This window comes from Mastigoproctus giganteus, chromosome 9 (assembly GCF_048544385.1).
Source record: "Mastigoproctus giganteus isolate SK-2022 chromosome 9, ASM4854438v1, whole genome shotgun sequence".
NCBI classification, from domain to species: Eukaryota; Metazoa; Arthropoda; class Arachnida; order Uropygi; family Thelyphonidae; genus Mastigoproctus; species Mastigoproctus giganteus.
In genome coordinates this window covers 95,016,895-95,030,009 of record NC_143583.1, presented here as the reverse complement: position 1 = coordinate 95,030,009, position 13,115 = coordinate 95,016,895, and the positions used below count along the sequence as shown (strand labels likewise).

Here is a 13,115-nt window from a genome sequence, read left to right as displayed (position 1 = left end):
TGCTCCGCAAACATCAAGCAAACAGTGCATTTTAATAGACTGTGATTCAGAGGGCAACTGCCCCCCTCAGTTCTCCCCTGAACCACAGCACTCCCATTAGCTTCAGCCTTTTGCTTTGCTGCTCTGGTCAGAGTCATGATTCCAATTTAATTAAATTAAATTTAAAACAAAAATTAAATCCTTAAGTTATATCCCAAAACAGTTATGTTATATATATATATATATTTTTTTTTTTTTTTTTCGGTATCTAGTGTTCCCTTTATGCAACTTCCATATCACATGTACCACTATAGTTATGTATTAATTATTTGTTACGATTAAGTCGTTATATATATTTATAGAGTTAAAAATACAATTTAATTGACAATAAAGTTTATCAAGATTAATAGATTTACTGATTAATTGACAATATTATATTATGCAGTATACTACACTAAGCTTATGCTATCGTGTAAAAATGGCGGGAATTCACGAACAGCATTTCTACGGACTCGTAAGTATTGATTAGCTTTGAAATCTCGCTATCTCAATTTAGAATAAACTAAGGATCCTGACTAGGTCTATAATCTACTTATAGAAGATAATTTGATATAACAATTGGTTAATAAATTGACTAAATTTGGTTAAAAGACCTCTCGTTCAATTTGTGACACGTGGATTTGATACCGTTACCGATACTAAGTAATATCTACGAAATCTCTGTCTAAGTTAACTTTAAACTAAGTATCGTAACTAGGAATATAAAGCTACTCTAGAAAATAAGTTAATATGACAATTTAAACTAATAAAGCAGAAAATAAATCAGGAAAAACTTCTCTGTTTGAAGAGCTTTAAGGAGCAATGTCTGCACAGGCTAACCTCATATACTTGCACCTATTCTTTTTCTTAGCTACCCTAACACAACCCATGTGTTTACTTGTACCCCAATGATTCCCAGCAGTCTCTGTAATATCCTGCATCTTATTTTCCAGACTGCTGCTCATTCCAATAGAAGCAGTGCAAGAATCACTTTCACCTGTGGCAGTGGCTACTGTTAATCTATTAGTCCTTGTATCCCCCCCAATCTAGCAGTTTTCTGATCCACCTAACACTGCCTTGATAGCATCAGCAAACATTCTTGTGCCCTTTCTATTTAAGTGTATCCCATCCCTGTAGAAGCAGTCTGTCCGGTTAACAAGTACATACCAGGTTGAAAAAAATTCTACCCCTTGAGCCTTGCACAATCTTTCCAGGGCCGAATTGATCGACAGGGCTCTCATCATATACTCCCTCCTATCGTGTCTGGGCAGAATTGTAGACACTTTCAAATTCAATCCTAATTCACGGCTTTTTTTCAACAGTGACCTGTACTTGTTAAGTAATTCCGCCGGTCTCCTACTTTTAATATCATCAGTGCCAACGTGTACAACTATATCACCTTTTGTGCCCTTAAAAGGTGATATAGTTGTGCTGAACTACGCTGAACTACGTTGAACACTGGGAAAATGCTTCTCCAAACAATAAAAGTCATAGCATGGTGGTCAAAAAGAATGGTTCCAGATTGTTGTTACCAAACTTATTTCATCTCTAACCTATTAAACTTTTAGATCAGCAAACAATATATCATGTCTAGAATACTGACTGCTTTAAATAAATTAAACTCTAAATATGTTAACAACTTACCAGACTATCCAATCCCCCTCCTAACAAATCCATAGCAGCAGTGTTTGTAACAGGCTGATGATATGGTGGTACAACCTGATGAGAAGGAGGAGGAGCACTGATATCCATGCTCAATAGATCACCAATAAGGGTATCTGCACTAGGTATCACTGTATGTTGCTGAGTAACAGTAGTAGTGGTGGTGGTGGTGGTGGTGGTGGTAGTAGTAGTAGTAGCTATGCTACTATTGCCCGTAGTTGAAGGTGGATTTTCATTAGGAATGTCTTCACCAGAACCTCCTCTGTTACACAAAAATTAATTTTATTTATTTATAAAAATAACATTCATAAATCAGCATAATACCCTAATAAATAAGAATGTTTTTTATTATTATAATTAGTAAGGCATGGCTGAGAGAAGGATAGGATATACTTCTTGGAAAATAATAGTCTGTATTGGATTGAATATGTTTATCATTCAAAAATTAGTGAATACCAAGGTTCTATACACTGTGAGACTTCTTTGTGGGTCTTCAGTGGATTGCAGAAGGGGAATTAATTATATTCAATGACCTTGTTGTATGTATATAAATTTTATCTTCATTTTTATATTTCTGTAACTTGGTCATAAACTAAATGTAATAATTAGTTTAATTAATAATTCTCCCAACCCAATCCACAGAAGAAGGCCCACAGAGTGGGTGGAAATATGAAAACTCCTCTACTATCATCTTCAATTTAATATACTGATCTCTGAACAAAAACATATCCAATTAAATGTACTGCAGTGAATTTAATTTTAAATTTAAAAGAAATTTTAAAAATATGGGCTTCTTGTTAAATTTTAAATTTAACAAGCCCATATTTTTGTTGTTACTGTTTGATTTTTAAAGTATATCAGCATCTTACAATAGTTGCAAAACTCAGCATAGGAAGGCAAAACTTTACATTTCAACTTTAATCCTGTTTGAGATGATATGAGCTTACAAAAACCAAAAATGAAAAATTCTCTGAAACTGAGATCCAGAATATGATGAAACTGAATCAAGTAATATATATATACAAATGTATAATATAAAATAAAAGACAAGTTTTAAATTTATGATTTTTCGTTGCAAAATTTTGATCTTATTGTCAACAATAATCTCATTCTGATGTTTGATTATAAAGTCAAAACAGAAAAACATTTATATATATAGTTTTTCAAATTTTAGAAAAACTTCAAAATTCCTTTAAAAAACTCACTCCAGAGAATTACACTATCTAGAAACACTTGTGAAAGTGTTAAGATTCCTCCGGTCTATGACAGGATTCACAGACCTCTTCCAAACAAGTGACAAAACCATTATACTATCATGGAAGGGTGAGCATTCACTGTACAGTCACTCTCTCATAAATAGCCCATGTGTATGTTTGTTCATGCATTGCATACATATACATATGTATATAAAGCACCACCAGCCTTGTAATACTGAACTACTAGACAGCTGAAATACAGCTGGACCAATGGATCAAACAAAATGTATCACCCAAATCTCTTATAAAGTCAAAAAAGAAATGTGATAGTGCAAATCAGTCCTTCTGGACTATCAGCCTTCCATTTGTTTATTTTCTTCCATGTTATCCTATTTCCTGTTAGATCTTTAACCCTAGACAAAGTAAGCCATCTTTCCTCTAATGCTTGCTCAGTACCATCGATCTATCTCCTTCTTAGTATGCTTCAAGCCCAATCTTTTATATGTAATCAAAACCATCCTTCAATATATGTTTGTTTGCAATATTAGGCCTTGAATTTTGTATCTGCACAGATAAATCATATATCAGGTTCTCAACCAGGAACTGAGTTTATAATATGAACCAGAATTTAATGAATTAATTTTTGAATAAGAAATTAAGTAACTGATGCATTTGAGCAAATGGCTAACTGACTTTGTAAATCAGGTTATCATAAATACAATATCAAGTGAACCAATAGAGCAAAGAACAAAAGAGTTGTATTTGTGAAACTCATTTATCCAGCAGGATTATAACCTCTCTACCTCTACAAGGAAATGTTCATTAAATCATCAATAGAACACCATAGACCTTCCTTGCTGCCTGTGTACAGTGCTTTGAGATCATCAATGTCCGCTGTATCATAACTCCCAAATCCCTTTATTCCTCTGCTGTTTTTAATTTATCCCCAAGTGAATAAGTTATTTTAGGGTTATTAATCTCTAAGTGTAATAGAGATAACACACTTAAAATCTCTATCACTTGGGTTTTGCTACATTAAAACATAGCTGCCACTTTTCTAACCATCCCTGAGGCCTATCCAAGTCATCCTGAAGGAGCACTGCTTTGCAATGATCATTAACTACTCTCCTAATCTTCACATTATCTCCAAATTTTGACATCATGTCTTCTATTACTTCATTCACATCATTCATGAAAATTGGAAACACAACATTAGTTCCAGAAATGGCCCTTGGAGGATCCCACTTTTGACATTATACCAATATGAAGAGTAACCATTAATCACAACCTTGAAAATCCATTTAGTCTTAAGAGATCAAGACAAGAGTTCACATCATGCTGTACTGTCCTTGCTATGTTGATTCAAGGAATACCTGGAATGGGCAACCTGCACCTCGAATCAGAATAATTTATCAATCTTATTTTTAAAAAGGTTAAATTTTCATAACTTTGGAGTTAAGGCATTTGGGAGAAGGATGAGATTATTTAATAGTGTTAGTGTTCATAATGATCTCTAGGATAATCAAGCATAACAGTTTCAAGAAGAGTGATTTCAGGGTGAGGTGAGAGTTCAGTCAATGGAGACACTATTTCACTGTGGTGCATTTATGAGTGGAGGCTGAGGTGGCAAATGCTTGTGTTTAGAGTACAGTATGACTTATTTACTTTAATTTGGAATGTGATTTTAGTATGAACAGATATTGAGTTTTAATTAAGTTGAGTCTAATTATTTTCTTTGTTTTATGCCTGTGTCAGAAGGATAACATAAATTAAAGTGTCAGTATTATTAAATTTATATCTGAATCTGGTTAAATAATAGTCAATACTTATTAGTAGTAGTATTGGCAAATGTTGAAAGAAAGCAAGCTTATACAGCACATGCCATAAAAAAAAAAAAAAAAACCTACACAGTTCACCCATCCGTACCCTCCAAGAATTTCTCTCTTCCTTGAATTTGTTCAACTCATCCACTTCCACAACAACAGAGAGAGCCTATTCCAACAATCAGTCACCTACTGACTGAAGGCATACTTCTGCATATCTATCCTGCAAGTATCCTTCCTCAACTTGAATTTATTTATTTATTATTATTTTTTTTTTTTTTTGGTAGTTGTTGGCACATCGCCTTCTGTGGCAATTTTTTTTTGGTAGTTGTTGGCACATCCCAAAGTTTTTTGCAGTACTTTGATCCAAGCCCGAGACCTTTGGGTTGCTAGGCAGGCACTTTACCCACCTGGCTAGCCCGGTCGGCAACTTGAATTTATGCCTGCTGATGCATGCAGTCTCAGCAAGTGGAAGAATGCCATTAAAATTCAGCTTAATCAATCCATTCAAGGCTTTAAACACTTCAATCAATCTCCATGCAGGTGCCTATCCTCAAGACACTGCAATATGCAGGACTGAAGCCTTTCTAGGAAAGAGCATCTTTTGTTCCCTTCACCAATTTGGTTGCCATTCTGTGCACCAATTCCAGCAGATCTAAATACTTCCAAAAGTAAGGCCTCCAGACCTGTATACAGTACTCAAGAAGTGGCCTAACCATGGCCTTATACAAAGGGATATTCACCTCCTTATCCCTGCTAGCAAAGTTTCTGTATATCATTGACAAAACCCCGTGAGCTGTCCTGGCAGCATGTCTGCACTGCTCAGGAAATTTTATGTCTGAATGCGCAATTACTGCCAGGTCTTTTTCATTCTCCACTACCCTGAGTGTAGTAGCACACAATTGATAAGTTACTCTAGGGAAACGGCTACCCATATGCAGTTCTTCAGGAAGGGGAATTCCAGAGGTGTATTCAACTCTGGCAGTAAGCTAGATAATCTTGTAATAACTGAGAGTAAAGTGGAGGAGAAATTGTTGAAGATAAACATAAAAAAGGCACCCAGGGTGGATGGGATCTATCCAGTTATATTAAAGGAGGCAGCAAAGAAAGTAAGCAAACCCTTAGCCATAATTATCAAAGCTTCCTTAAATTCTGGGGAGGTACCCATGGACTGGAGATGTGCAAATGTGACCCCAATCCATAAAGGAGGATCAAAGGGAGACACAGGTAATTACAGACCTGTTAGTTTAACTTCTGTTCCAGGGAAATTAATGGAGGCGCTGGTTAAAGAAGCATTGCAGGATCATCTAGACAAAACTCCAGTTATAGCTCGGACACAGCATGGGTTTGTTAAGGGGAAGCCTTGTCTGACCAATTTGATTGGATACTATGATGTAGTCACAAAGGAACTGGTTGCAAAGAATAATTTTGATATCATATACAGTCGATTCCAGTTATTTGGGACACATCTGGACTAGTGTATTTTGGCCCGATTAAGCGGCTGCCCTAATTATCCATAATTTCATGTAAATAGTTAAAAATACAATGGACCTCCAGCTTTACAATTGATTCACTGTACAATAAAATCACGTTATGATGGACTCACCATAGTAAAGTACCGTTCACTATATGATGTGTAGTAAGCGCTGGTCATTGTGATCATGTTTGTGAATTGAATTTTAATTCTATTAAACAGTGATTCTAATTAGCAAAAATAGGAGGAATATTATCCACAGGCTATAAAAGTAGGGATATATTACGCACAAATTTACCCTTTATTACCTTACAAATTAAAAAATTAAATGATATGTGATAATCGGAATAATTAATACGTACTGTAATATGTACATACTAACTAGTTGACATTTCTGTTCACTGACATTTGTGGGTGGGGATTAAAATTTAAAACAGTAAAAAGATAAGCAACCAATAACAAAGAACACGAACACGGCACACACAAATTGCAAGTAACACAATACGTGCAAGTGAGAACGGAGTAACAAGTTACGAAGCTTTAAAAATAGGAATGAAGAAAAGATTCTGAAAATTAATTTTTTTATATGATTGAAGATTCCATGGAAGTATAAACACATTTCACCATAATAACCCACAGAATTCCAAGCTGTCGGTATCATCACAAATTCAATAAGATCAAGTTTACTCTCTGTTTATGATATATGATAGATTGCCCTAACAGAAAAGCCCAATAAACAGGTGACTGCTAATTGTTTTATTGTTTTATGGTTGTGACCTCCAGAAATCCGACTGAACCACGTGATATGGTCAGAGACAATCGTAGGGTAATCTCCAGTGCTGCGGTCTCCTACCCTAATTAAATGGCATGTTGTCCCAATTAAACGAAGTAAACCCTGGCTATTTTCTCGATTGGGTTCGGTTTTTTAAGATTTACCCCAAATAAACGGCTGCCCCAATTAACCGGTGGTCCAAATAACCAGAATCCACTGTATTTGGATCTTAGAAAGACTATTGATACTGTTGCAAATTGCTGCTATGGATAAAGGGATGGTTGAGTGGGAGAAGACAGAGTGGTAATCAATGGGCACTGCTCTTCGTGGACTAATGTTATTAGTGGAGTTCCCCAGGGTTCAGTGTTTGGTCCATTGTTATTTTCTGTATTCATTAACGATATTGATGATGGTATATCAGGCTTAATGTTCAAGTATGCAGACAATTCGAAGATTGGCAGGGTTGTTAATGACACTAATGACTACTGCAACAGTCATTAGTTTCTAGATCCTGCTGTACGCTGCTGCAACAGGATCTAGAAAAGTTGTGCAGTTGGGCTGAGAGGTGGCAACTGAAGTTTAACATTGACAAATGTAAAGTACTGCATATGGGAAGCAGTAACCTTAGTGTAACATATCAACTGTGTGTTACAATACTGACAGTGGTAGAGAGTGAAAAGAACCTGGGGGTAATTGTGCAGAAGATATGAAGTTTTCTGAGTGGCGCAGACGGTCTGCAAGAGTAGATCATGGTGTCTTGTCAATGATATACAGGAATTATTCCAGCAGGGATCAGGAGGTGATTATCTCCTTGTATAAGGCAATGATCAGGCCATACCTTGAGTACTATATACAGGTCTGGAGGCCTCATTTTAAGAAGATGTAGAGCTGTTGGAACGAGTATAGAGAAGACAAACAGGATTAGTGAATGGAACAAAGGGTTGCTCTTATGAAGAAAGGCTTAAGTTTTGCAAATTACAGTGTCTGGAAACTAGGCACCTGCGAGGTGTTCTGAGGTGTATAAAGTTTTGAATGGTTTGAGCATGCTCAATGCTAATGGGATTTTCCTCTTGCTCAGAATAATCGCCTGAGAGGGCATAAATTCAAATTAGGGAAAGACAGTTGTAGGATAGATGTGTGGAAGTTTGCCTTTAGCCAGTGGGTGGTTGATTATTCGAACAAACTTCAAGTTGTCATTGTAGATGTTGATAGCTTAAATAGATTCAAGGCAGAACTAGACAAACATTTGGAGCGAGCAGATGGTCACCAAAGTCGCCAAAGATAAAAATTGGAGCAGAAGAATCCCTTTTGTGAGATGTAAGACAGGACTGAGTTTTAGAAGGATTGAAGTCAACTAAGCTGTCTTTGCCCCACTGGAGAATTACCTGGAGATCAACATTTAAGGAATTGGTAGCAAATATATGAGAAGTTGAGCTAATTGAGCAGGGCAAGGTTTCTCGAACTGGAAAGTGGAATGCAATGTGCTATCATCAGCAAAACTATGGATAGGATTTCCAGTCAATGGAAGGTCATTAATATAAAAGAGGAAAAGAGTAGGGAAAAGAACTGAAGGACACCAGCATTAGTGGAGAAGTTAGACGACCGGGAGCCATCACCCTCAGTGAGCAATCAGAGAGAAAACTGGATAATCAATTAAAAAAAACAGTTAGCAAACCATAAGATGGAAGCTTGTTTAGAAAATCTTTATGCCAAACACGATCGAAAGCCTTTGGGATGTCAAGAGCAACTGCTTGTGTTTCACCGAACTTTTCCATTGAATTTGTCCATAAAGGGGTAACATAGGCCAAAATATCACCAATGGATCGACATTGATGGAATCCATACTGGTGAGCTTTGATCAAACGGAAGGTTTCTAGGTACTTTAAGAGTTGCGGTTAATTGATTTCTCCATTACTTTAGAAAGAGTAGAAGTAATTGCAATGGGACGATAATTGGATGGGAGGGATTTGTCACCCTTTTTAGGAACTGGCTGGATATGAGCAAATTTCCAAGCAGAAGGAAAAACACCTTTGGAATAAGAAGGTGAAAAAATGTGGCAAAGAATAGGAGTAAGGAGCAGGAGCATAGGTTTTGAGAACAAGTGGAGAAATACCATCGGGACCTGGAGCTTTCTTCAAGCATCAAGATTCGTCAAAATCCTTCTGATATCCTTTTGACGGAAGACCACAGGAGGTATTGAATGGAGCATGTTGGGAATGGTGGGAGGTGTTTTACCAAGATCGTTAATACATGAGTTGGAAGGAAAATGGGATGCTAGCAGGTCAGTTTTATCCTTGGCTGAAGTGACAACAGAACTATCTGGTTTTGACAGAGGTGGGAGCAGAGATGGGCAAAAGTTGCAGCCAAAAGCTTTGGCAAGAGATCAGAATGCTTAGCTACCATTAGGGCAAGAAGCAAGTTTTCTACTCTTAGCCTGTTCAAAATCTAGTTTGGACTGATTAATAACTGCTTTACAATTGTTACAAGCTTTGGTGTAGGCAGAAAGAATGTTGCATACGATATGCAACATTCTTCTCTTGAACAGCCTTAGCAAATTTATGGGAAAACCAAGTTTTGATAAAGGGCAAGATTGTAAAGTGAAGTGTGGAATAAAGGATTCCATTCCTACAAGAATAATTTCTCTGACACGATCTGAGCAAACTTTGACATCAGAAGTTTTGAAGCAGTAATCCGACCTAGGATAAGAAGAAACGAAATCTCGCAGGTCATCCCATTTTGCATTCTTTTAATGCCAAACAACACAAGATTGGGAATAGCCATGAGATAAAGGCTCAACTGGAGAAGAGAATCACCAAGTTGTGACCTGAGGTGCCTAAAGGACCACTCACTTCAACCGTGTACTTAGAAGGGTTATTTGTGAGAAAAAGATCAAGTGTGTTGGCTGTATAGTTAGGATTAGCATTAGTAGAGGCATATGATGCAAGAAAACAAGCTTATGCAGCATCAGCCAAAGGAAAAAAAAAACACCACTCCGGTTTCACGCCTCCATTCATTCGAAATACCTGTCCAGCTGAGCCTTAAATTTATTTAGGCTATCAACTTCCACAACGAGGGATGGAAGTTTATTCCACCAACCAACTAGGATTGTCCAGTATTCTTGTAGGTAAATGAACAATCTGCGTGAGGTCATTAGTAATTGCAAAAGCCTCAACATCTCGAGAAGCTGGTTCTGTGTGACTAGAAAACGGAAGCCAGCTGGAGTTGTGAACATTAAAATCATCAAGGAAAATTACCTCGCTGTTAGGAAAGCTGGACTGGAGGAAGTCAAGTTGCAAAGAGAGGAAGTCAAAGAGCTCCAAGTGATTAGTGGAGGTTTTTTTTTTTTTTTTATGTGAACCCCAAACACGAGAGGTATTAGAACCTATAGTACTTAGTACTGTGCTTGGGTTTGAGGTTGAGAAGATGAAAGAAGATATTTGTTGACATTGTACTTGAACTTCTGTAGATTGTAATTTTTAGGAAATACGTATGAAGGAAGGTTTTTCCAGAAAACGGCAGTTGAATGAATAAATGAGGAAGATGAAAAGTTGGTTCTGTGGGTTTGAAGTTGGACAGTAAATGGATGTTGGCTGGTGGCGGCATGTGTTCGGACTGTTTTGAAAGAGAGAGCAGGAATTATAGAAGCCAATTCAGAAGAACAGTGCCCATGGAAGTATCTGTAGAACAGGCATGCAGCAGAAACAGTGCGTCTATGAGAAAGCGAGTGGAGAGACTCTGTTAGAGATGAATCATTAATTAACCTAACTGCCCTCTTCTGAATGGAATCAAGAAGCCGGAGAGAGGTTTTGGGGGCACCACCCCAGATATGGGAACAATATTCCATGGCAGGGCGAATTTGCGATTTATACAGAGTGAGCAGCTGTTTGGAAGAAAAGTAACGCCGAGAGCGAAAGAGAAAACCAAGTTTTTTAGATGGAGAGGAAGCAATATTTGTAATGTGCTTGTGCCAAGAGAGATTAGAAGTCAGGGTAATCCCCAAAAGAGATATATCATTTTGCCTAGAAATCGGAGTGTCACTAAAGATAAGTATAGGAGCAGAAGAATCCTTTTTGCGAGATATAAGACAAGACTGAGTTTTAGAAGGGTTGAAATCAACTAAGTTGTCTTTGCCCCACTGGAGAATTACCTGAAGATCGGCATTTAAGGAATTGGTAGCAGATTTTCGAGAAGTTGAAGCTGATTGAGCAGGACAAGGTTTCTCAAAATGGAAAGTCGAATGCAATGTGCTATCATTGGCAAAACTATGGATAGGATTTTCAGTCAATGGAAGAAGGTCATTGATATACAAGAGGAAAAGAGTGGGGGAAAGAACTGAACCTTGGGGGACACCGGCATTAGTGGAAAGTTAGAAGACAGAGAGCCATCTACCATCACCCTCAGTGAGCGGTCAGAGAGAAAACTGGATAACCAATTACTAAAAACAGTTGGCAAACCATAAGATGGAAGCTTGTTTAGAAGACCTTTATGCCAAACACGATCAAAAGCCTTTGAGATGTCAAGAGCAACTACTTGTGTTTCACCGAACCTTTCCATTGAATTAGTCCATAAATGGGTAACATAAGCCAGAATATCTCCAGTGGATCGACACTGACGGAATCCATACTGGTGATCGTTGATCAGACAGAAGGTTTCTAGGTAGTTTAAGAGTTGGCGGTTAATTGATTTCTCCATTACTTTAGAAAGAGTAGAAGTAATTGCAATGGGACGATAACTGGATGGGAGGGATTTGTCACCCTTTTTAGGAACTGGCTGGATATGAGCAAATTTCCAAGCAGAAGGAAAAACACCTTTGGAATAAGAAAGTGAAAAAAGGCAGCAAAGAATAGGAGTAAGTTCAGGAGCACAGGTTTTGAGAACAAGTGGAGAAATAACATCAGGACCTAGAGCTTTCTTAGCATCAAGATTCATCAAAATCCTTCTGATATCCTTTTGACGGAAGACCACAGGAGGCATTGAATGGAGCGTGTTGGAAATGGTGGGAGGTGTTTTACCAAGATCATTAATACATGAGCTGGAAGAAAAATGGGATGCTAGCAGGTCAGCTTTATCCTTGGCTGAAGTGGCAACAGAACCATCTGGTTTGGACAGAGGTGGGAGCAAAGATGGGCAAAAGTTGCGGCCAATAGCTTTGGCAAGAGACCAGAATGTTCGGCTACCATTAGGGCAAGAAGCAAGTTTTCTACTCTTAGCCTGTTCAAACTCTAGTTTGGACTGGTTAATAACTGCTTTACAACTGTTGCGAGCTTTGGTGTAGGCAGAAAATGAAACTGAAGAATTAGAAACAAGCCAATTACGATATGCAACATTCTTCTCTTGGACAGCCTTAGCACATTTATTGGAAAACCAAGGTTTAGATAAAGGACGAGATTTTAAAGTGGAGTGTGGGATAAAGGATTCCATTCCTGCAAGAATAATTTCACTGACACGATCTGAGCAAACGTTGACATCAGAAGTTTTGAAACAGTAATCCGACCAAGGAAAAGAAGAAAAGAAGTCTCGCAGATCATCCCATTTTGCATTCTTGTAATGCCAAACAACACGTGGTTGGGAATAGCCATGAGATAAGGGTTCCATTGGAGAAGAGACAATCACCAAGTTGTGATCTGAAGTGCCTAAAGGAGTTGGGAGAACGGTAGAGACAACAGGTTAATTTGACAGAATGAGGTAGAGAAATTTTAAGCCAGAGAAGATCGAAAAGAGGAGATTCCAAATTACGAAGTCTCTGACAGGGAATATTGGAACTGACATATGCACAAGTACCACCTTTGAGGCGAAAGGAATCATACAGCAAATAATTGGGTATTAGTTTGACACTTCATGGTGTATTCAATAGTAGGAAAAAGTGGGGGGGAGAGGGAACATGCTGTGTGAAGTAATGAAATTTTTGGATTGACGTATACATGGTAAGAATATACCCAGATCCTTGGAATAATGTGGCCTCGACAATGCTCCCCACATACACACTACTCCGACTCCCTCCAGTCACTATCTGGCAGAGTAGAGGTAGCAAGATTATATACTAGCTGATCCAGAAGCCTTCTAAAGAGTTACCAATAGGGTCAGTCTGGTGTACTAACTAGTGGTCAGCCTGCGAACACCGTTTTAGAGTTTTACCCTACTTCATCATACTTCCAGGATAATTTAATTTA

General features: G+C 37.8%; 1 protein-coding gene across 1 annotated transcript in view; it reads right to left on the bottom strand.

Moving 5' to 3' along the window:
- LOC150080558 (AP-1 complex subunit beta-1-like) overlaps positions 1 to 13,115 on the bottom strand; it is a 161,785-nt gene that overhangs the window by 68,294 nt on the left and 80,376 nt on the right. Inside the window, exon 12 of the mRNA XM_090381498.1 lies at positions 1,663 to 1,942. Within this exon, the coding sequence (XP_090237624.1) occupies positions 1,663 to 1,942 (280 nt within the window). The remainder of the gene's footprint in view (positions 1 to 1,662; positions 1,943 to 13,115) is intronic.